Genomic DNA, 26,818 nt, shown 5'->3' with positions numbered 1-26,818 from the left:
TTATAGTGGGTGGACGAAGGCTAAGCTTGAATCTTTAAAATCTTAAAATGATGACATGAAATTTTGGATTTTTGTCGTTGAGCGCATCCACTGTGCGTAGACCGTAAAATCGCGAAAAACGCAGAAAATCTTTAAACAGATTTTTACAGTTTTAAAGGCGGTTTCATTCATTATTTTGAAGAAATCAATTAAATAAAAATCAAAATACCGATACACTTTATTTTCACAAACACAACAAATCACATACACTCCGGTTCATCTGAATAGAACCAACCAATATTTGCCTACAATTACCGTTATATCTGACGATAGGAAAGGAATTGTAAATTATATTTTTGTGGACATGTAGAGTATATAGTAGCCGATATTTCGAATACCAATCATGTTTCACATATGCGTTATAACGGTACTTTTTACTCGCTTTATGAAAAAATGTCAAAATATTAGAACCGCCCTAAGAATTTACACAAATACGTGGGTGTTGATTGCCAACAAATATTGTGCAAAAAAATTGTATTAGGGTCTTGGAATTTGATGAAAATCGATGTTTAGACCTCAAAAAATATTCTTATGAAGAAATCGGTAGAAACAATTTATAAAATCAAAATTTTATACTGAATTATGTCCAAAATTTTCAAGACTACAATAAAGTTACAAAAAAATCACATTTGATAGGTTTATGAGTCCGAAACAGAGGAAATATGGTAAAGATAACTTAAAATTCTACCTTTCCAATCCAAAAATTTATATTTTATTTCAGGAAAGCGAATACCAATCAGTGGGTTCTACCCAGTTTCGTTGGCTGTTGACATATATATGTCCAAAAAAATTAAGTAAATACCGTTCTATGGAGGCAATATGAAGATGTGGACCTCTACCGACAAATTTCAGTTGAAAAGTTTCACAAACGAAGAGTAAATACAAAATTTCAGCCATTTCGGAGGAATTTTAAGGGCACGACCTTCAAACTACCGAAATTCATTCTATAGGACTATATGAAGGCGTGGACCTATTCCGTCAAATTTCAGATGGAAAATTTTATACCCCCAACGAAGACTAAATACCAAATTTCAGTTATTTAGCCGCAACCTTCAAACTACCGTTCTATGGGGGCTATATCAAAACGTGGAACAATATTGCCCATTTTCAATACAAATATCCTAGGAGAAATAGAAAAAGAATAGAAATCTATACCAAATAATAAAGCTCTATCTTAATATTTGCGAGCTGTATCATGATTTCAACAAGCAGAAAGATGGACGGACACGATCATGGTTATATCGACTTAGAGTTTTATGCTGATCAAGAATATATGTATATATTATGTAGGTTCCTATTTATACGATTTCCTATTTTATAGGATCTCCATATATATATATGTAATTATTCCCTCCAGATTATGGAGGAGAATATAAAAATATTAAAAAAAAAGTAAGAACGATATTAATTTCGGCAGGGCCGAACTTGTTATACCCTCCACCTTTCGTTTATAAAGAAGAAAATTTAAAGAGGGAAGTTGAATACCCCCAACGAAGACTAAATACCACATTTCAGCCATTTCGGAAGATTATTGAGGCCACAACCTTCAAAATACCGAAAATCGGGAGGTACCGTTCTATGGCGGCTATATGAAGGCGAAGACCTATACCGACGAATTTCATATGCAAAGTTTTATACTTCAGCCATTTTGGTAGATTGTTGTTGCCACAATTTTCAAAATACCGAAATCAAAATGCCGAAAGTACCGTTCTATGGGGGCTATATGAAGGCGTGAACCTATACTGAAAAATTTCTGTTGTTTACCCCAATGAAGACTAAGTACCAAATTTCAGCCATTTCGGTGTGATAATGAGGGTATAACATTCAAAATACCGTTCTATGGGGGCTATATCAAAACGTTAACCTATATAGCCCATTTGCAATACCAAACATCCTAGGATTAGTTTAAACCTCTGTACAAAACTACAAAGCGCTATCTTAAAAATTTAGAGCTGTATCTTGATTTCAACAGACGGATGGTTGTGGCCCTCCGAAATGGCTGAAATTTTGTATTTAGCCTTTGTTGGAGGTAAAAGCCTTTCTGGCTGAAATTCGTCGGTAAAGGTCCACCTTTCGATATAGCCCCCATAGAACGGTACCTCCCGATTTTCGTAATTCTGCAGGTGATGACGTCAATATCTCACCGAAAAACTGAAATTTGTTAGTTAGTCTTCCATGGGGTTATAAAATATTCCAAAAGAGAATTATCAGTTTACAGTGCTGCTCAAAATATTTTCAATTCAGATGCATATATGTATCACATTTTAACTCTTTTTAGGGACATGTTTTTATGGACAGAGATGGTACTGGCGGCATGAGGTCGAGATATTTATTGGATTTAAAAGCTAACCGGACATATAATACGTCGAAAACGCGCCAGGTACACACCACAGGTGTCGCATAATAGGGAGTTTTGGCATAAAACCGCCACTAAACGGATATATTACCACGTAAAACAAGTAATTTTTTGCAAATATTTTTTGGTATTTAACAATTATCCTTAGAACTGGATACCTTTATGATATGTCCAGATAATAAATAAAAGCTTTTTTGTGTATTTGTGTAAAATACGTGCAATTATTGCCAATTACTTTTAAAATCTTTAAAAAAGGGTCAATATTTTGGTATTTAGTCTTCTTTGAGTCAAAAAACTTTTCGCCAGAAATTTGTAGGTATAGATCAACGTTTTGATATAGCCCCCATGGAACGGAGCCTCCCGAATTTCGGTATTTTGAAGGCTAGCCAACTTGTTTTACCCAACTTGCTGAAATTTGTCTTCTTCATAAACGAAAGGAAGCTATCGATAGTAATTTCGCATAAGCAATAAACAATTTCTTTCTTCCAAAATTTGTAAACACTACGTGTTTTTATCGAATAGGAAAAAACGTAAGGACACTCTACGCCTCCATCGTCCAATAGTTGGACCTACTTTTTTAGTTTCCTTAATTTCCATAGAGTTGTGCCAAATGAACTGTATGGAACTAACTAGTTCACTACGCAGTTTCAATGGCCCACATCTTTTGTATGAACAAACTGCGTATACGTAGTATCGCAAGTTAGATTTTATGGCGTTACTCATACGTTTTGGAACTACTACAGTGAACTGGGAACTATATTATCCAACTCTATATTTCTATGTGTTTACTATTTAACTTATTTTATGAAAATCCATATTATAAATCGGTGAAATATCAGATTAATGTACACATCTTCGTTGAGAGTTTATTGGCCAAATGTTTTCAAATATTTTCATTATATCAATGCATTTAGAGAATCGAAAAGTTTATTTTTTTTTGCAGTGAAACAATTTAATATATATTTGTTTTATTAATAAAATGCTATCTATACATTTAAACCGAAAGTAATACTTTGAGGATTTAATTGCAAACAAACAAATTTTGTTTAGTTAATAAATATGAATAGAAAACATTTTGCACATTAAGTGAAGGATAAGGATATTAATATAAAAATATAAATTTTAGATGTAGTGATTTATTCCAAGGCATAGGCTTTCTTCATCATAAATTCGAAATATTCATCATTATCTATGGATGCGCTGATGGTGGCATAGTAATTGATAAATTCCTCTTTGGTCACCTAAAATAAAAGACACAGAAATAAACAGTTTAAATAGGTCATTTTATACACATTCTAATGTTTTGGCTAACATACTTTTCCATCCAAATTTCCACGGCCACCTTCGAAATTGTGCAGAAAATCAGTTAAAATTTCATCTTCAGTCTTTTCACCACTCTTGAATTTGGGATGTTCGCGGGCTGTGTAAACGTTCTTCAAGTCTTCCAGGGTAATGACACCATCACCAGTCTTATCCATTTTGCTGAAGGCTTTATCAATCATAGCTAAACGGGCCTGGGACATGGGAGGCTTTTTGTTTTAATAATAATTAGGAAAAGGAAAAAAACATTTATTTTAAAACCTGTTCGTCTAAATACCGAAAACGTTAACACGCAAAAAAACAACATACCCTTAGCTTAAGCAAAAATTCAGTCATGTTAATGGAACCGCTGCCATCTTCATCAAAACTGTAAGTAAGAAGAAAAACATCAATAAACGTACAAACAAAAAGATAATGGTTGTAACCAACAGCGCTTATCCCGGGATATGAAATGTGAAATTTAAGAAGACATGAAAAGCCGAAATTATGATTTTTTCTTATGAATTGTAATTAATATCTTTATTTAAAATGTTGTTCATTTACCTGCGGAACATCTCCTTAATCTCCTCATTACTCACATCTAAACCGCATTCCTTGATGCCTTTGGTAAATTCGTACTCGTTTAAGGCTTTACTGCCATCATCATCCATATTGCGGATATTCTGTAAATGCGAGCAGTTTATGTAAATTAATTAGGCAGTAAGACCAAGTAAGTATGTAAAACATTTTGTCTGTTTAAAATAGCTGAATTATGGCTGATGCTGTTTTTTTATGAAAAATTATTTCCCTATGTGTGCTCTGATACGTAATATGTATGTTGTTGTCAAAAAATACGCTTTAGTATGTATATGTATACAAGTATTTTAAAAATTAATGACTTTAATTTATTTTCGTTTTTTAGTCGATAGCTTATAAGCTGCTTACATATTTAATGCTTTACAATTAAAAAAAATTATAATTTTTTTTTCTCGAAAATCATATTGAGTAAATCAAAATGACAAATTTAAATGTCTTGTAAGGATTACACTATGTAAAACATAGAGCGCAAACAAGTTAATTCGTTCATTTTTTTGAAAATATGTATGTACTTGTCAAGAATACCAAGTAAGAAGCGTTGGGCTCTGTCGGGACGAACATTTTTTAACCTCCGCCGGAAATATTCTTAACTAAATAAACATATAAATGCCAAATTACAGCCAATATAGAACGAAATTGTAGGTAATACATTCAAAATACCTGATATTGGCTGGTATAATAATATGGGAGCTATAGGTCTGGAGAAGTTTTTTTTATCACTGAGGCGGTACCGTTTAAAAAATGTGGGCTCTTGTCCACAATTTTTGATTGTGAAGTTTTGTGACGAGTCTGAACCCTAAATGCCAAATAACACCCAATTTGGAACGAAAATGTCGATATAAGTTGAAAAATACCTCAACATGGACCTATTACCACATTTTTGACAGAGATATCTGTATTTTTTTCTATCTAAAAACTCAAAAAAACTCAAATCGGGCGGTTCCGTTATATTGGGGCTACTCCAAAAAGTGCGCACATGTCCATAATTATTTGTGGTAAAGATTTATGACCAGTTTGAATGACCAGTTTTTCGGTTAGAAAATGTAGCTAAAAGTCCAAAATAACTGATGTCGAGCGGTACCGTTATATGGGGGGCTATTCCACAACGTGGGCCGATATAACCCACCTTGGAACTTGATATAATGAAGAAAGTATTCAGAGGACAAAATCGGTTCACTCATTTGGGAGTTGTAATGTGCTGTAGATGGATGGTCCACACCTTCGATTACCACCCCCACAAAAGTTCATAAATTTTCGGAAAAATAGTACTCACGATAGCTCTCGATCGGATCAACCGATTTGGTCTAAACTTGTTTCTCGTAATATTTTTTCCACACAAAATTTTAAAATGTTTTGCACGAATGTATGCTTAAAGACATACATTTTGCACCTGTTCAATAAAAGGGCAGTAAAAATTTCTTAATGTTCAGTAGAGACAAACAACTGTCAATACATAAGTATGACTCTGAAGACATGAAGAGTGACATAACGGTATTTTCTGACGAAATAGTTGACAAAATAATGTCAGATTTTTACAGTTGGTGGAGTTGAACATTACTTATAATTTTTTAATAAAACATTAAAAATATCAAAATTTGAGAAACTACCCTTTTGTTGAACAGGTGCGATATGTTCGATCGTTTTGAATTTTTTTCCATCAAGTTGTCCTCGCTGCCTTTACTGCAGATGTAAGTATTTTTTCGAGGGAAATTCCAAACTTTCTGAGATAATGACATTAAAGCTCTAAAAACTCTAGCGGCACCAACAAAACATGAGTGATGAGCACGATTTGGCCAAAACTTTTGCCGGTACTCCTGTTCACAGCGACATAATGTGTTTCGTGGGTAAGTCCCTGCGACCAGACATAATAGTCCAAAAATATAAAAAATCATACGGTGACCAACTTAAATGGCTGTTGGTCACGACTATTCAAAGGAGTGACTGATATTTGTCCAAACAACAAGTTCCATGAAGATCTATGTACATATATCGTAAAACACATTCGGGTACCTCCCTTAAAAACGTTAAAAACTTTGGTTAAGTCCAGTTAAAGAGCTGTTCGGGCATTATTTTGAAATGTTTATCGGAGGTTGTCCGTGTGATTCTGATTACAACGATACAAATTGTCCATGTTTCCTGACGCAAAAGTTCAAAAAACCTTACGGTGACTACCTAAAATGGCTGTTTTTTCTGCAACAACCATTCACTTTTCCGCCCATTCTATATTTTTCGAGTTTATGAATCATTAGGAAACTTCGATGTCGAATTAAAGCAGCGAAAACCCCATTTTCTAAATATAAAAAAACGCTGACTAGCCATGATATAAATCTATCAACAAATATATATATATATATATATATATATATATATATATATATATATATATATATATATATATACACTCCACGTCAGTAGAATAGAACACCTAAATTTTTGTTAATGTTAGCTTATTTATCCCAAACAGAATGAATCTACGTTTTTAATCTTGTAGGGATTTAAAGTCTATGATGTTCCGTATCAAACACAGAAAAAATTATGTTTCTAGCTGTTCGCGAAATGATTTTCTGATCCATTTTCCGATAGTACTATGAAAAATACGCATTTATTCTTGGTCATCAGGATAGAACAGTCATTTTATTTTCGCGAATTTTTGATATATTAACGCCGAATTTTCTTTCAGTCAATAAAGCAAGTCTGTGTAATCATTTTTCACCAAAGAAAACCTATAAATTATTCCGCGGACATTGAAATAATAGCGTTAAAGTGTTAAAATTGACAGATATTTGAAACACCTCGAAATATCAATAGGAGTCGCGCAGTTATGTCATTTTTATTCACAATAAGATAGAATACGACACAGACCACCTCGATGGATACAATCGAGTGCTTCGGATGCTGATAAGATGGAAGATTCTTAAAATAATTATGGAAAACGTCAAAATTTCTTATATAAACCATGATTTTTTGTTCAATAAAATGGCTTTTCCGCGAACAAGTCTGCCGTTTAAAGGTTTGGAAATATGCTCCAGATTTGGAGGAAGATAATCTGATACAAAAACAACCGTTTTTTAATACACAGAGAGAAATTTTAGTACTTTTTAAAACAGCATGCGAAACCTTAAACCTCAATTTCAATGACTGTGTTTTCCCGCGAAAACGGGGCTTTTACATATGCGAGTTCAGTTTAATAAACTACTACATCGTAAAATCCGGTATGAAGAGCATAACCTGGTCCATTTTTATTGGAACATAACACTCTTGAGAACAGTCGCGGACACCGAAATAAGAACACATATAAAATTCAAAGTGCAAAGGTTGTGTTCAATTTGAAAAAGTGCTAAAATTTCCTTCAGTGTATTAAAATAGCGGATGTTTTCATGCCAGATTATCTTCCTCTAAATGTGGAGCATATTTCCAAACCTTTAAACGGCAGATTTGTTCGCGGAAAAGCCATTTTATTGAACAAAAAATCATGGTTTATATAAGAAATTTTGACGTTTTTCATAATTATTTTGAAAATAGTCCATGCTATCAGCATCCGAAGCACTCGATTGCATCCATCGAGGTTGACTGTGTGATATTCTAGCTTATTGTGAAGAAATATGACATTACTTCGCGACGCCTATTGATATTCCGAGATGTTTAAAATATCTGTTATTTAAAACCTTTTTACGCTGTTATTTCGGTGTTCGCGGAATTTTTTATGAAATTTCTTTGGTGAAAAATGATTAGAAAGCCTTGCTTTATCGACTGAAAGAAAATTCGGCGTTAATATCTCAAAAATCCGCGAAAATAAAATGACTGTTCTATCCTGATGACCAAAAATAAATGCCTATTTTTCATAGTACTATTGGAAAATGGATCAGAAAATCATTTCGCGAACAGCTAGAAACATAATTTTTTCTGTGTTTGATACGGAACATCATAGACTTTAAATCCCTACAAGATTAAAAACGTAGATTCATTCTGTTTGGGATAAATAAGCTAACATTAACAAAAATTTAGGTGTTCTATCCTACTGACGTGGAGTGTATATATATATATATATATATATATATATATATATATATATATGCATATTGAATTGTTAACAATGTAAAACATAATTGTTATGATGGAGTAGTGCACAGCTATTTTATTTTGGTTGTAAAAACTTTTTAAACTTCGGAAGTCAAAATTCAATAGTCAACAAAAATTTTGTTTTATATAAAATCAATTATCTTTAGTTTGGACACTCTTTGTGTCATTGAGCCATATATACACACGTGTCAAAATTTTCGTTTTGCCCTCTGTTGTTTAACAAAAGCTAAAAATTACTCACCTTCCCAAACCATTGATTCCTGTAGCACCGCGGGACAAACACAAAGCACGCAATTTTGTTATGGGATCCATATCGCCAGCTGATAGTTGAGCCAATGACTTATTAACAATGTTAGCCTCAAGCTGTTGGAAATCCTGCAGCAATAAAAATAACCAAAATATAAATACAATGACAATAATTGCGGTTAGCCAAAGTGGAATGAACTCAGTGTTATGAAAATTATAAGCAATTAAGAAATTCGCACTTTGTTCTCCACTATGTTTAATGTTTGATACATTGAATTTAATATAAAAAAATTGAAAATGTACGCAATTTTATTTATTATCACACATACATATTCTCAGATATGGAAAACATTCAGTCACACTTAAAGCTCAATTAATATTAAATAGTTGTTGTTAATAAGCGGCATTTTCTTTTCAGTTAAATTAATTACGCATAACTGCACAATGTGATATAAATTTATTGTTGTTGTTTGATCGAACTGATATGTATACTATATGCGGGACAGACAAATTAAGACAAACCACAGTGATTATTTTCTTTTATGTGGAGATATGTACGATTGTATTGGTTTATTACTTTTTTCTCTTAATTGCATACGATTAATGTAGTAATGCAGTACAGTGGTGTGGTGTTTATAAACTGAATTATTAAAACTGAATGTTGTAGTACTTTTTGGGAACTTCTATAGATGTAGATATGTCATGAAATAGGGCACAGATTTTCAGGTTTCATGTACGATGCTCTATATATGTTAAAGTAATTACGCGTCTGGACAGACATTTTAGATTTTTCAGTGATTTTTTGATGTTGTGTAGAGATGTTTTGCTGTTATAACAACCAACTTAATTGATACCAAAAATATAAATATTTATTATATGCCTAATTATAATCTTATTGAATTTTTGTTACTTTAAAGATTATTAGTATTTAGTAAATTCTTCAACAAAACTGTGCGTTGTTTCTATGCATTAAATTGAAGCCAAATTAAAATATAACCAGATAAAATTTCTTACCGACATTTCTTTGCCATTCCCTAAACTCGCACAAGGAAAAATATCTGAAAGTCAGACTATATCGCACAAATAAGGCGTAGAATCAACAATTCTATTAAAATTATGCCGTTTTTCTGTTTAGTTTACTACTTACGAATTCTTTTAAGCTCTGTGTTTCAAAGACTTGTTACGTGACTTTCTTCCCGCCCACAAACCAGAGCTAAAAAACGGGAAAGTCTTGTGTAAGTGCAATTCTATTTGAACAGTTTTTGACTAATGGGATAACGTAGCTAAATCAACTCACTACTTTCTGCAGAAGAAAGCTTCAACAACATCGAAATTTATAGGCAATTTTAATTTGTTCAGGTGTGACTGTAGTGCTTATAATTTTTCATCCTTGACGCCATAATATTACTGGTGGTCGCACCAATTATTTATTTTTTTTTTGTTCGTTTTGTCACACATATGTATGTAAATATGTGTAATCAAATTAATAATATTGTTTAGCAGCAATTCCACACAGAATCAATGCAATGTCATGTTTGTAAAAATTATGTACTTGTTTTACTCTTAGAAATTAGTTATTTCATGCCATTATTGTTGTCATGCAAGAACATTTAAATCCATAATACAATTATTTTCAAAACTTTCGGTAAATTTAACTTGGCTTAACTCATATGTTCGTAATCATAACAATACGTAGTAGACAGACAAATACACTCAACATCTATTTATACTTACATTTATTGATTTCGCTTGTAATGACTGACGGCATGACATTAGTAAAAAGATTACTATCAATAAAAGCTTGGGTACCCATCCCTTAGTCTATTAAAGAAATGACACAAAATTAGTCAAAAAGGACGTCTAGGTAAGAAACTATATGGGGGTTGTGTCGCTATGTAGATAAGTACTATTATCACAATAGACTTCACTTCCAGTTGCTTTTCTAAGGTGTATTTGGATAAAGTGACTTGGTGTGTGCATGTGTGTGTTTGTGGATTTGTGTAAAGTATGTGAGGTTGCCATACATTTCTACATACATATTTTATAATCAAATTCCCAATTGAAAGTCGCGCTATTGAAAAAATGCGTCACATATTTTGTTTTAGTGATTTTTTTATATGTTTTATTTTCTATTTAAAAAATTCATAGGGAATGAGAAAAAAGGAATTTTTGGTCAATAGTTTTGATACAATTTTGGTTATATTTGGAATCTAGATATATTTTTATACCCTCCACCATAGTATGGAGGATTCATTGCGTTTGTTTTCCCGTCTGAGGATTAAAATAAGCATTTGCTAACCTATAAAGTATATAAAAATGGGTTGAAGCCGACGTGTCTTTTTTTGTTTTTTCTCAATTTGTGATTAAACCACACTATTCACGGTTTTCCTGTCAAAGTAAAAGTAGAAGTCAACTAAATAAGGGCCATCTCACCAATGTCTCACTTTTTAAAATTTGATCTGCGTCCATTATTAAATGATGCTGACATTTTGAAGCCAGATTTTAAATGTTTTCTTGATATTATCTTCTAATTTCGATCCGCAAAATCATTTATAGGATTGTAGAACTCGCGATTCTGAGTTATTGGTATATATTTGACGTGAATGTAGTCTACACAGCTTCACAGAAATCTGTATCAAAATACGGAAATTTTTGCAATTGTCATTCGATTTCCTCGTACTTGATTGCAAGTAGTAGATTTTACTTTTCAGATCTAATAAATCAGTACTCGTGAAAATCCATCTACTAAAATGCGAGATACGAGAAATTCCAAAGGAAAATCGCCTAAAATTGTTTTCAAAATATCGCGCATTTCATCGCGTTTTCTGAGGGTCGTTTCCACCTAAAACCGGATTTGCGTAAATTAGCGATGTTTTATAATTTTTAATGCTAAGATGCAGCCGATGCCACGTCTTAGCGTCCAAATTATAAATCACATGCGTTATTTAAAATGCATATAAATCAAAATAGTTTCTTTGAGCTCTATTTCCGTTTAAGAAGCCTAATGATTTATCTCAACAACCCGATAATTTTCCTTAATGGGAACCGTCTATGTGAATGTAGTTAAACAAAATCCGCCGATTTTCTTGTGAGTTTTAAGAAAAATAAATAAGTACTCCTATAGATTTTTTCCAAAACTTTCAACACCAGAATGCATGTAAAAACTATTTTTTCAAACCAAAATTTATTATTAGTTACCCAAATATGTGCTTATTTTGGACATAACATCAAAGCTATTTAATATCCCCGTGAAGTTTTTAATTAAAACTATTTTTTGTAATTTTTGTCGGGTAAATGGACTTATATATATTTTGAAACAAATAGGGAAGTTTTTGCGGTTTCTGAAACTACAATGTTCATAGATGAGAGAAATAAAAAAAAAACAAGAAAAAATAGCTGGAGGTATTTTTAAATAAATCGTCACATTTGTATAGTTTTTTAGGATTTCAGCATTTTTCATGGAAACCGCAAGCCCTATCGATATGGGACTAAAGCAACTATTGTAGCTGTGAAAATTGTCTAGAGGTTAGAGAGAGGAGGGCAATTCTGTAAAAGATTGCTTTTATATTTTTTTCCTATATAAATTTAAGTTGGGAAATTGCAGTCATGGCAATGTTCTATAAGAAGGCGAACAGCCACACAGAAATAAAGCCACCCTGAAAATTTTGATTGAAAGCTTTATCACCATATTTTTGTCGAATGGCGATAAAATATTACGAATATATAGGGAAAAATTTTGGGTGCCACCGTGGTGCAATGGTATGCACGCCCGCCTTGCACGCAGAAGGTCGGTGGTTCGATTCCCCGGCCAGGTAACATCAAATCCATTTTCAACGGTGGCAAAATACCCCTCAGTAATGTTGGCGACATTTCCTGAGTATTTCAGCCTTGAAAAACTTCTCCACAAGTGGTGTCTTATGACACGCCGTTCGGACTCGGCGATAAACAGTAGGTCCCGTATCATTGAGCTAAATATGAATCGGGGTGCACTCATTGATATGAGAGAAGTCTCCCTTGTCCCGTATGGGATGTTGTGGAACAAAATTTTTTTTTTTAGGGAAAAATGTTACTGGAAAGCGATCGATAAACAATTTCAAACAAAAAATTTATTGAAATTTGTTTATGGTTATTAATAAATTTCTGTTGTTAAAATGGGTTTCAACGTTTGTCGCATGTTCTCACCAGCGTTGTCAGTATTGGGGATTTTTCCCCAAATTGGGGAATTTTTATTTGAAATGGGGGAAAAATTTTCGACTTGGGGAATTGGGAAAATGTTGGGGAAATCTGAAAAATATTTGGGGATTTTTGGGGAATTTCTTTTTTGACTAATTACTTCAGATTATCTGATTTTTTTTTTTTTAATTTCAGTACGTCAATAGTAGTAGAGCACGCGTGACGCACAAATAACATGCATCATATACTTACTGGTCGCAGCAGCAATAATTTACGACAGATTTGAAGTGTTATCATGCGGTTCGACGACTGACAGTGTACTAGAACAGTGGGTTGAATTGAAATAACATTTTCCATCATTTATACTGCTGAAGGGGACTTAACTGCAGAAATGATTTCTGGATTGATGTGCAATGAGGAAATTAAACTTTATTTAACATTCATGGCTCCAATTATAAAAGAGATAAATATGCTTAGGCCCGTTATTATATCCTTTTTGTAGTTAAATATTGGTCGATATCGGACAGATTACCCGTTTTTTTATTCCTACAAGTTTGCTTTAATAATAAGTGTCAGACAAATTAAAAGGAACTTTGTGTTCCTTCTAAAATTTAAAGTGTGCCAAAAACAAGAAACATTTGAGTGCAAATTCTAATCAACCAATCCGAGTTGATTAAATTTGATGTATACAGACTGTCTTGCTTGGAATGGAATGGAAGATCTAATAACAAATACCTGGTAATGCGAACTTTATTCCTTATTTTTCTTAGAGTAAGGTATAACAAAATGGGATTTTAAAGAAAAGATGTAAGAACGGGCCTTAATCTAAGTTTTCAAACCGATGCACATTGCTAATATGCATAGTGGAATCGATCGAAAACGACTCGGCAAATTTCCCATGAGGAGCCATGGACCTAGGCTTTAATTTTGACTTGTACTTTTTTGAGTAAACAATTACTAAAGTTAAAAAGACCAGTGCTGAATATCTTAAACGCTGTTAATACAAATGCTGAAACCGATGCCTACAAATATGCAATTTTTCAAACTTACAAGCAAATTTATCCCAATATTTGCAGCAATTCACTGGGTCAACACAATTTTAGCTCTATACGGACCTTTTTTGAACCAGTTGTCAACACAAAAATCTCCACGGATGTTTACGAATCGCAATGGAGAAAGTTATCATTCGTAAATTGTAGATGGTATTAAATATGCTTTCTGTTCCAACAAGTAATTCTTAAGTAGAAAGAATCTTCTATATTGAACCATATTCAGAAATAAAATGTAGTACGAGTTACTATAATAAATAATCAATTTTCTAACAACTCCATTAGTTGTAGAAATTTTGACCCACCTAAAAAAATGTTACAACTCATTCATTATAAAAATTTATATAAATCCAATGAGACTAATGATTCAGAATCACTTGAAAGTGAAGTTTTCAATATCGTTAATTTAATTAATATATAAGTGTATAGAATACTTTCCAAGTTTAATTTTTTGTAATTATTTGTTAAAAAATGTTTGGGGATTTTTTTGAGGAAATTCAATAAAATTTGGGGAATTTTGGGGAAAAGTTTTGGACAAGTTGGGGAAAAGAGGCTAAAAAATACTGGCAACGCTGGTTCTCACTCTCAAGAGCGAGAGAAAAAAACTTTTTTACGACATAGAGAGAGAGCGCGCTACAACAATGTGATGTGTTTTTTCATGAGATGTGAGTTGCTATGTTTATGGGCATTTTTGCGGAATGGAGGAATGATGCGTTTGTTTGGCATTTGGTTTGATTATCTACATACTTGTGCTCGGGTGAAGGCTTGTAACTTTCTTACTGTTTTTTATGAACCTAACAAACGAAGAGGGAAGGAAAAAATGGTACGAGTTCTCATGTTCTGTTTGGTGGTTAAGTTAGGCAGATAATATTTTTTAACCGTCAGTTTGGTTAATTTTGGCAGTCTCTTTAAAGCAGTAGTTGAGTGTGGATCGGTTGTGCATAAATCTGTGTTTGTGTGTTTTCTTAAAGTAAAGGTGCTTTTCAAGTAAATTAAATGCCCAATAAATTTTATAATTGAATTCACGTATCTGAAAAAGGAGAATAAAATTATTTTATTGGACAAAGAAGCAACCGGATGTGATATTGGTAATAACGTCAATACATTTTATATATTTGAAATATATATGTAATATATTTGTAATTACAGATATCCATTTTTCCGCTGATGATTTTCAATGTGACAAAAGAATGTGTTTTATTTCACATCTAACGAGAAGCGTTCAACGATGTTCCCTGTATTTTATATTTAAAAGTGATTTTTTGTTGTTTTCTTTTATAAAAATTGAAGTGTGGCACAAATAATTATTTACTTCTGTTATTTATTATTCCATTCCGTTTTTCTTTCTTTCATCTGTTATTTCTTGTATGTATCTGTTATTTTTATGTACCTATGTGTGTGCTGTTGCTTTTTGTTTGGCATTTCTATGCGTTTTAATTAAATAAATAACCACCACCATTTATAAATGTGTGTATGTACCTTTTTTGTGGCTTTTGGGTTTGTATTAAAAAAAAAAAAAAAAAACAACGAAATAATTGTAAATATGAACATTTTTTTATCGATTGCAAAAAATGCATTCAACATTTTTTTTTTAATCAAGAAAATATTTTGTTTTTATCAAGCAAAATGTGGAATATTTTGATAAATATTTTTGTCAATATGTGAAATATTTTATCAGTTCAAGATAAAAAATCGATACATTTTTTAGTCAATATTACAATTTTATTTTATCAAACTGTATTTTTACTTTGTGATTAAATAATTTTATCGAATTTTGTCAATATGACAATTTTTTTTATTGCCGGAAAATCGATAAATTTTTGGTTGAATCTTTGAATTTCTTTATCAAATGGCTACAATTTTTTTTCTGTGCAGTGAATTGTCCCACTTTGAACTTCTATATCTCAAAACTGGGAAAACTTAGGAAAAATTCATAAAAGCCAATCTTGGCGAGAATTTTCACAGCTACAAAATTGTATCTAACCCTGGCTCCACGCAAAATACTGACAGCTGCAAAACTGCCCAGGTATATGCTCCTTTCATTTAAAGTTAATTCAGGCGCACCGTGATAATTTTAAATATCTACAAAATTCATAGGATGATGGGTTATGCTTGGAATCTAGGTATATTTTTATATCATAGTACGGAGGGTATATAAAATTTGTTTTTTTTTTTTTTGTTTCTAACGCATCGAAATCATCAAGATAAAGATGACTGATCCACCCACATTTCTATTGACATTTATTAAACTTCAAATTCATTCGCTTTGATTCTATACATGCTTTCATGACTTTTCTTTTATGAATTGTTGCAACCAGTGTGATTAGGCGTCAAATTCAGAAATGTTACAGGTTGGGTATATCGACATATTAGACCGACCATGATCGTTTTTTCCTACTTGTTTTTTATACCATACACCAAATCGGGGTAAGGGGTATTATGCCATTGTGTAGGTACGATTCCGCTGAAAATTGGGGATCAGATTTGGATATAGCTTTCACATATTTTCGCCCGATTTCATGTATGTATATATTTGACGCATCAAACAAAAATTTTACTGAAATATGGAAAATGTGACGCAATATGTTCTAGAAGAAATTCCCTAAATTATATTGAAATGGTGGTGGTGTAGGGTATCATAAAGTCGTTCCTGCCCGATTTTGATCTATCCTTACTGTTTCTTTTTTTGTATCCTAATCTGGCAACTCTAATTAAGTTTATTCATATATATATATATATATATATTCCTTAATTGTTGGTTGTCTGAGCATTCAAAGTCTACACGAAAACCTTGAATTCAATTCTACTCCATATCCACGTCGTTAAAATATATTAAGTATTTAATTAATTAATTTACTTTCCAATATATATAATAAATGTTTTCGTCAGTGGGTATATTCATAAGTTGGCACCATTTTATGAGAGGTTAAGTTTATACATATGTACATATATGATGTAAGTATGTATGTATATAAAAATGCATATATCACACTGTAATGCATACTAAAGCAGTATGAAGAAAACAAATTGAATACTCGTAACCTAGACTAAATGCTTTAAAATAGGAAAATAAACAAAGAGTAATTGAACAATAAACAAAATGACCAAAAAAGTTCAAGTAAGGAGAAATTAAAGTCGATAAAATAACGTCGACGGTCACGGGACCGATGGAAGTGCCAACGTTCGTTTGTGTGGTGTTATTTACCCTCCAAATCCTTATTAGTAATAAAATTGTGTGATTCCACAATAATTAGAAGAGTCAGTAACAGGCTACTAATCCAATATTTAAACATGGGACTGTAATAGTAAGAACGTGCTTTCTTGTGATACGAGGTGAACAATTTATTGAAGTAACATATATTTAACACATTAATTTTAATTAATTAATATAACTTAAGAGAGTGTTAATATAACTTAAGAGAATGTTTATTTAAATGTTGGCCATAAATAGGTAAGTATTATACAGTGAAATAATTCTTTATCAGAGAGTAATTGGGGTAAAAGTACGGCCTCAGTGACCGAAAAATCCAATATCAAGAGACGAATGGGTGGCACGAATTATTGCGATTCTAGTCTATGCTATTATGTAGGTCATTATGATCATGAATTATATAAACTCTAAAGTAATACAAAGAATAATGAGTTGTCATCTGTGTTGGAAAATTAAATAGTGTGGTACTGTGTCATACTTAGCATGAAAAGTTACAATACACTACCCAGCAAACATGTGCTATGATCGTCGACATTGGACATACATAGCGTGTTTGGTGCGCCAAGCGTTAAATGTGGTATGAGGAAAAAATGTTTTTTCTTCTGGCCTAATAATGACAACGCACTGTGCATTTATACACTTTTGCATGCTCTCAAACCAACTGTCGAAGCACTTTTTTTACTCCGATTGACATACCTGCAAAACATGATTTTTTCAATAATTCAACAGCATCTTCTGGCGACGAAAATCGTTGACCACGATTTTTTTCTTCATGTGCGGAAATTAAAAGAAGGAGTCATCCGATGCCAAGTCGGGGCTGTAAGGCGGATGACCCATCAATTCCACGATTTGGTCGCTCAAAATGCGCTGGTTTGAGCCGAAGTGTGACAACTCGTATTGCCATAGTGCACAATGATTCATCTTTACTTGCTCGTTTTTCGAATTTCTCCGAAAACTTCAGTCAAATAAATTGTTATGTGTCACTCAGAATGGACAGTCCTACGTTACTAAAGCGGAATAGTCGTCACATCCTGTTTTACCGAAGAAACAAGTGGCCATTTGCTTCGAAGTACTTCTTCCATGAACATCTTTCGTTGGACTTGGATCATGGATCCAAAATTCATCACCTGCGACGAATCGTATAAACGTTTTATGAAGCACCGCGTTCGTTTTTGTTTTTTAAAATTTCTTTGCAACAATCGACACGAGCCTTTTTTGAGCGATTGTAAACTTATGCTAAATCCAACGAGAACAAACCTTTTTTACGGACAGGTGTTCATGCAATATCGAATGTATGCTAGTGGAAGGAAAGCCCAAGGATGCGTCTCACGGTATGTGACATGACGATCTTGCATTATCACTTCAGGCACGGCATCAATGTTTTCTGACACAACGGCTATTTAGGGCGACTTTCACGACCTTGGATTTTGCGTCGGCCACGATTGAATTTATTAAACTAGTTTTTCACAGTGCTATAGGATGGTGCTTCATCGCCATACAAAGATATAATTTCATCGAAGTCGTGATAATCCACATCGAAATTTATGAAAAATGTTCGGACAAAAATGTTTATAAGTAAATCCATTTTATTTTTTTTTTTTTGGCAAAGTGATTTTTTCATGTCACTGTAACAACGCAACACATGGTGTTACGTCAAACGGTACTGAGTACTTTTATGCTACAAAATGTCAAACTTTCCAATGTATAGAATATCATTCCTTTAAAGAATTCGTCCGGACTGAACTCAATGCGTTTTTTACTTGTTTCCCATATTTCTGGTAGAATATAAAATACATGCCAAAAGAACGAAACCGGTGTTGAGGCTAAGAAAGAAACAGCCCAATTTCTGAAATGCTCTGCTTTAGTGAAGTGTATTCAGTCCGGCGTTATGCTTCGACCAAGGCAAAGGACAGTCAAAAAGTCAAAAAGGACAGGATCTGGGTAAAAATGGGGGAGAAAAAATTTTTCCAATCCATTGTTTTCCGAATAATGTTTTAACGACTTTCCAAATTCAAGACCACTGACAGGATTGGAAACAGAGAAGTGCGTAAGTGGCTGATTTTGACACTCATGAGCCACATGCTAAAAAACAAGTGTATGTGCGGCTTGCTACTCTAAAAAATAAATGCAAGTGTTGCTTGCCATTCTCAAAATATGTACGAGTGTGGCTAGCCACTCAAGAAAAAAAATAAGTTATTCAAAAATTGATATTTTAAGACACTTGGGTATGCTTTGCCAAGTAGTTTTGAATACGCAATAACATTTTCTGTTCTACTTTGTTGCTCATCGCACATGAAGTATTGTTTTCGACCCTTGTAATTCAACCGATTGTCTCATGTTCTCCGAGAGAGTGGTAGCAAAGATCATTTTCTAACACTGATTTTCAAACGTTAGAATAATTTGCTAAAGCACACATAACATTCAAGCAAATAACGAAAAGCATACCGTCACCATAAATGCCCGAAGACGTAACCCACACATAATAATAATAATTGTTCCACAAACATCCCATAAGTGACAGGGGACACTTCTCTCATATCAATGAGTGCGCGCCGATTCATATTGGCTCAATGATATGGGACCTACTTTTTATTGCCGAGTCCGAATATCCCAAATACTCGACCACATAAGATAATTATTCCACTTTTTCATTTCATACGCTTTTTCATTTCATAACGTTTTTTGCTTCTCCTGTAAAGTTGTTATTTTGTGGGTTACGTCTTCGGTGACGATACACAAACGAAACAACAACAAATAAAATTACAATTGCTCATTTTTTTAGTGTTGTGTGTGTACTTCCACTTGATGAGCCAATTGGCAAATTATCTACGATTGCGTGTTTTGTATACAATGCAAAACATGATGGACACTTGTTTTACTTATTACGCACAATCAACGGTCTTGATGCGTCGAAAGTGTTTTTTGTGGTGGTGGAAAAAAAACAGAGTGCAAGAAAACACATGCATTAAAAAGCAAAGGCCTAAAAAACTTGTGCGTGCTCAATTGGCTTATGGGGGCAAGTAACTCATTGATGATCTCTGATTGGAAATTATTATTTCGGGTCGTGTTCTGGTCGTTTTTCGTGGATTGCTCTGTTCAAACGAATATTGCGTATTCGATTAGATCCATTGTAATCGCCTGATCCATTTTTATCACTCATAGCCCCAAACACCCATCTACTACTACCAAATACAGAGAATATTTGGATTCGGGCTTGGTTTGACGCGTTCTCCGGGCTCTTTATACATATTATAATGTCACATACCTACCCTCCAAAATATCGTATTGGTACGGTACTCTTGAACCAACTTTAAATGAAAGGAGCTTACACTTGGGAAGTTTTTGAGCATTCTGAAACTACAATGTTCATAGATGAGAAAAAATAAAAAAAAAATCGCCGGAAAAAAGTCGCGGTCAAAGTTCAAAAATTCTCTAGAGGATTAACCATCAATCTTTTCCAGAGGATTGACCGTCATGATTTGTTCCTAGGTTTTGAAAACGGTAAGTCTTATCGAAGTGAGACTAGAGAAAATCTTATCGCTGTCAAAATTCTCTACAAGATTGGCTTTCGTAATTTTTTCCTAGGTTGTATTATTTTAGAGATATATCAGTTTATGTTGGGAAATTGCAGTCGTGCCATTGTTTTTAAGGAAACGATACAGTCAGTGAATTGTCCCAATTTTAACTTGTATATCTCACAATATGGTAAAGCCTACGAATATATCATAAAAGACAATCTTGTAGAGAATTTTTACAGCTACAACATCTGCTCTAATTCCATTTCAATAGGACTTTGCGGTTTCCAAGCAAAATCGCGAAAACCTATAAAACCCTGAAAATGTGAACTTTGACCGCGATTTTTTTTAAACACCCTTCGTCGATTTTTTTTTGGGTTTTTTGATTTTTCTCATCTATGGACATTGTAGATTCAAAATCTGCAAAAACTTCCCAGGTGTTACCACTTTTCATTTAAAGACAGTTAAGGCGCACCTTGCATGACATTGTTTTATAAGGAGTCGATACAGTCAGATTATTGTCCCAATTTCAACTTCTATAACTCAAAACATGTAAAGCCTAAGAAAAAGTAAATCTTGCAGTGAATTTTCGCAGCTACAACATTTTCTCTAATCCCATTTCGATAGGACTTGCGGTTTCCCAGCAAAATCGTGAAAATCTAAAAAAACCCCTAATATGTGAACTTTGACCGCAATTTATTTAAAAAGCGCTCGGCGATTTTTGTTTTTGATTTTTCTCATCTATAAACATTGTAGTTTCAGAATCCGCAAAAAATTCCCAGTGTAAGCTCCTTTCATTTAAAGTTGGTTCAAGAGCACCGTGTTTGGTATTATTATACACACATTTTATATGTGGAAGCTATGTCTCTGTTTTCAAAATGGAAGGTTTAAAGTTGTAGTCCTAATATTTTAGAGTTTGTGTAAGTGGTACGATAGCTTATATAAAGTGAAGTAATGTGGTTTCCAAATTTTTGCTGGGTAAAATCGAGTGGAACTATTGTGTTGGGACAAGGTTGTGAACCATTATGGACGTACATTGTTGGCCAATAAAAAACATTCAACTAAATCGCACTTTTAAAAAAATTGTATTTACAATATTTTTTGAATGTAAAATTAGGTGTTTTAAGGCAATTATTCTTTTTGTTTCAAAAATAAGGAAATGAAAAGTTTTTCTACTATATACAGCAGTTATAAAAAATACATAACACGCCATTAAAATTTATGATAAAATCTTATGGAAATGAACCAAATTCCATGAAAAATCGTATAAAATATTATTTTTATATGATTGAATCTATTTGTTTTAGTTTGGGAAAATTTAAAGTAAATAAAAAATTTAAACTGATATTTTAGACATACGTACTTCATCGGCGGGTCATACGGGAGAAGCATGAAATTGAGTTCATAGATCAAACACATTTTCTTAAAAATACCTTTTTATACCCTCCACCACAAATTTCACCCATTTCGGTGGATTAATGTGGCCACAACCTTCAAAATACCGAAATTCGGAAGGTACCGTTCCATGGGGGCTATATGAGGCGTGGACCTATACCTACAAATATCTGGGGGAAAGTTTTATACGGCTAAAGAAGACTAAATACCAAATTTCAGCCATATCGGTGTGATAATGAGGCTAAAACGTTCAAAATATCGAAAATCGGGAGATATTGTATTATGGGGGCTATATTAACACGTGGACCTATATAAACATTTTATGGTAGAAATGTTTTTTAGCCACTGGAAACACAAAATACAAAGTTACAACCGATTCTTTGGTCAAATGGGTCTAATACATACAAAATATATTAAAATGACGCGTACTTTATATGGGGCCTTATATGGGGGCTATACCAAAACGTGGACCTATATAACCCAACTTTGGTAGGAATGTTTTCTGGCCTCTGAAGACACAATATACCAAATTACAACCAATTCTGTGTTCAAATGGGTCTAATACATTCAAAATATTTTAAAATGACGCGTACTTTATATGGGGCCTTATATGGGGGCTATACCAAAACGTGGACCTATATAACCCAACTTTGGTAGGAATATTTTTTGGCCTCTGGAGACACAAAGTACCAAATTACAACCAATTCGGTGGTAAAATGGACCAAATATCTTATTCATTTTGTATGGGGGCTATACGAATACCATACCAAAAGTCCTACGTAAATATAACATATTTTCCCAAAATTTCATCAACCTACGTCAATCCGTTCGGACGCTAGAGTGATTTCCACAGACGGACAGACAGACAGACAGACGGACGGACATGGCTATATCGAGGTAAAATTGCACGCTGATCAAGAATATATATACTTTGTGGGGTCTACAATGATTATTTCGAGTAGTTACAAACGTAGTGACAAACTTAATATACCCCCATCCTATGGTGGAGGGTATAAAAATATATTAGAAAACCAGTAAGAACGCCGTTATACCCTCCACCACGAGTTGTATTGAAGTAAAATGGAACAATTAGTTTTCTTTCGTTTATGTAGAAGACAAAATACCAAATTTCGGTGAAGCAATGTAGATAACCTTCAAAATACCGAAGTTCGGGAGGTACCGTTCTATGGGGGCTTTATCAAAACGTCGATCTATACCGAAAATTCTCTTTTGGAATATTGGAAGACAAAATAACAAATTTCAGTAATTTCGGTGGGATTTTCACGTCACAACCTTCAAAATTACGAAAATCGGGAGGTACAGTTCTATATGGGCTATATGAAGGCGTAGACCTATATCGACAAATTTAGAGGGAAAGTTTTATATCCCCACCGAAGACTATATACCAAATTTCAGCCATTTCGGTGGATTATTGTGGTCACAACTTCCAAAATACCAACAATCGGAAGGTACCGTTCTATGGTGGCTATATGAAGGCGTAGATATATACCGACAAATTTCTGGAGGAAGGTTTTTTACCCCGAACGAAGAGCAAGTACCAAATTTCAGCCATGTCGGTGTGATAATGAAACTAATGCCTTCAAAACACCGAAAATCGGGTGGTACCGTTCTATGGTGGGTATATCAAAACGTGGACCGATATAGACCATTTGCAATACCAAACATCCTAGGAGTAATAGAAACTTCTGTACCAAATTATAAAGGAGGGCAAGCGGACATGGTTATATCGACTAATAATTTTACCCTAATCAAGAATATATATACTTTATAGGGTCGCCGATGAATATTTCGATGTGTTACAAATGGAATGACAAATTTATTTATACCCTACATATAATTGTGAAGGGTATACAAATTTAAAGGAGGCAATTCTGTTACATATTTATTGGCCACCACTGTGTATACCGATCTGTATAATTAAGTTGCCAACAAAGGGTTGATATAAATGTGATGTAAAACGTTGCCTAAATCTTAGACCAAACATACAATAATACTTCATATCTCGAAATTTGTAATAATTTTTGGACAAATAGAAGTTATCAAACTTAGCCTTTGTCTTCTAGCCATTCACATCCGATATGCCTGAAGAGCTGAATTAAACCAACATCGAAACGATCGTATCATATTGGTTGGGAGTGTGGGACTTCGATAGAACTCACTTCTTGAATACATAACTGCTAAGGTAATGTTAGCTCGATTAATTCAATTAATTATATACAATAAGGAGGTTTCATTATTTGTGGTCTAAACCATATATACAGTCCCCGATAAAGCCTTTATTTCTCTACCATACAATCTGTAGACAAAAAGGTATACTTATGCAAATTTGCCATCACCTTAGTCAGTTCTCTTGGACAACCAACTACCGTACCAATTGCGACCCTTTCCGATATCTTGCCTTAATACGAACTCCACATTGGAATTGTTATTTCCACTATGTAAAGAATATTTGTTTTTACCCAATGAGTAATATTTCACAACTGTATCCTACAGTTATAAAAATAAGTCATTGTTTATAGGTACAACAGTAAAATGTGGTTTTCATCGGAAAATATATTTATTAGTCATTATGTTATTATGGTAAATTCTTTTTTGAAAGGGGTCAGATCATCTGACTCAGATGAACATATGATTACAGTAAAAGAGAATACCACAGTAAGAAGCAATAGTGCTAGTTTCAGACAACTGTCTTATTTCGGCGAACAGTAGTTAAGGAGGAGGATACGAAAATACAATAATTACTACATAGTGAAATACCTCTTATAATTTCAATGTTTGAGAGATTTTTTAGATTTAGATTCTCATTTCCGGGCAATTCCTACTTAATATGTATTACTATGTATTATGTACTTTAAACACCATAAATCATGTTTTCGGTATATGTACATTTTTTCTAGTGACAACCCTACATGAAATAATTCCAAAGACATAGAACTGTAAAGACTAGAAAAGATGCATAATGCACAAATGTTTATGAAAGAAAGTATATAAACATTTTACCAACAACAGGGGTATGTTAATGATAAAAACCCCATTAAAGCGCAATTCGGTTTATACAAATTGTAGGAAAGCAAAAAGTTGGACTCAGGATTGTATTCCATAGCAGTTTCCAGTTCTTTGAATATGAACTTGGCGGTTAAAAACGCCTGAAGTGGTTAACTACTTAACAGAATGTTGTTATGATATCGTAACAACAGAGCTTAACTCCATCTATTGAAAAATGTTAACAATTGAGTTTTCCAATCTTAATGTATTTATATCTTTGATAATTCCAAAGGCAAATTTCGGTACAAACAACACAAACCAATGAACAAAGATTCAAATACATAAAGATTGGAAAACCCAATTGTTAACATTTGTCAATAGATGGAGTTAAGCTCTGTTGTTACGATATCATAACAACATTCTGTTAAGTAGTTAACCATTTCAAGTTCATATTCAATGAACTGGAAACTGCTATGGAATACAATCCTGAGTCCAACTTTTTGCTTTCCCACAATTTGTATAATGCATTAATGCGGTTTTTATAATTAACATACCCCTGTTGTTGGTAAAATGTTTATATACATACTTTGTTTCATAAACATTTTTGCGATATGCATCTTTTCCAGTCTTTACAGTTATATGTCTTTGCAATGAATGTGTAGAAAAATGATTTCAAAAAAAATATTATGCTTAATTTTTTTAATTCAAGTAACATTAAAATTAACCAAATATTATAAATTGAATTGTCAAAAAAATTGTTTTGTGTACATAATTTTCTGTACAGCCTAATGTTTCTGGCCGTTAAGCTTTGTAACAGCATTAGACACTGCTGACAATAAAATCAAAATAAACAAACAAAAGCCGGCAATTACATCTAGAAATTATTCAAATGCGTGGTTAGATACAATTTACCGTGACTCCACACCTTCAAATACACACACAACTTTCACCAGATGTGAATCACACAGAAGCAAATGAATGTGGTGCTACAATTAGTTTAGACACAAAAGAAGTGAAATAATATTGAATTGAATAAATGGTATGACTCACAATGAGACTTTGTGGAAATTAAAGTTAATTACATATTATAATTTAATGTACTATATAAATAAAACATGAGTGTAAAACATGATATGATCGGTTCTGGTCAGACTGATCAGGTGAACAAAATGGTAATATAAAGTTATGGTTTTAGTCGATTAACACATACGAATCTAATAAAATTGCAATTTAACACTTACGAATAGTTCGTCATTCATTTTGTTTTTCCGTTTAGTAACGACTAATTGTTGTTTATTTAGGGAGTAATGTAAAGAAAAGCGATCAAAAATAAATATTTTGAGAACACTTTGTAAACGCAGAAAAAAATAAACACAAATATGTGTTAATTCAAAAACTCACTTCTTCACAAATGAAAACAAATATCAAAATGCACAATTCAATTCAATTCTCACAAACTGTTGATATCTTACGGCAAATGTGGTCTAACTTTGTCGGCTTCACTAATCAAACTGAATTTTCAATGCCACACAAATCAGACCCCAACCGCACAGAGTCAATGCGATCTCAGTATACATAAAAACAACAAACATGAACAAAACGATTTCACCTCACCGCAATGAAAAAAAAAACGATGTGGAGCACCATGCCGTTCACTTTACGCAGTTCTTAGTAAACGAGAGAGCTTAGCTGGAATGATGTTGTTTGGGTAATACACGCCATGAACCGGTTCTACTATTCTTCTATATTTGTGGGAAGATACAAACGTCATAGGTAAAAACAATTAAGTATGTGGGTATCTCCGTTCACGTTCATATTAGGGTGGAGTATTCAATTTTAATTTGTTGCTAAC

At 33.1% G+C, this 26,818-nt stretch overlaps 1 protein-coding gene and 1 long non-coding RNA gene across 2 annotated transcripts; one reads left to right on the top strand and one right to left on the bottom strand.

The window, feature by feature from the left end:
- Window positions 1-3,321: 3,321 nt before the first annotated feature.
- LOC141388174 (calcyphosin-like) lies at window positions 3,322-26,658 on the bottom strand. The gene is made up of 8 exons (XM_073958204.1): window positions 26,368-26,658; window positions 26,208-26,248; window positions 10,352-10,438; window positions 8,610-8,746; window positions 4,259-4,375; window positions 4,025-4,082; window positions 3,712-3,924; window positions 3,322-3,636 (listed from the first exon to the last, which is right to left on the bottom strand). The coding sequence occupies exons 2-8, from the start codon at window positions 26,223-26,225 to the stop codon at window positions 3,532-3,534; spliced, it is 735 nt and encodes a 244-aa protein (XP_073814305.1). The 5' UTR covers window positions 26,226-26,248; window positions 26,368-26,658; the 3' UTR covers window positions 3,322-3,531.
- Window positions 10,447-18,885, top strand: LOC141388182 (uncharacterized). The gene is made up of 2 exons (XR_012408753.1): window positions 10,447-14,927; window positions 14,989-18,885. It is a non-coding gene; the product is annotated as an uncharacterized lncRNA (long non-coding RNA).
- Window positions 26,659-26,818: the final 160 nt, after the last annotated feature.

The sequence above is a fragment of the Musca autumnalis genome, unplaced genomic scaffold, assembly GCF_047663935.1.
Source record: "Musca autumnalis isolate F117 unplaced genomic scaffold, ASM4766393v1 scaffold_1, whole genome shotgun sequence".
NCBI classification, from domain to species: Eukaryota; Metazoa; Arthropoda; class Insecta; order Diptera; family Muscidae; genus Musca; species Musca autumnalis.
The sequence above is the reverse complement of the archived record's forward strand: the minus strand, read 5'-3'. Positions and strand labels throughout refer to the sequence as shown.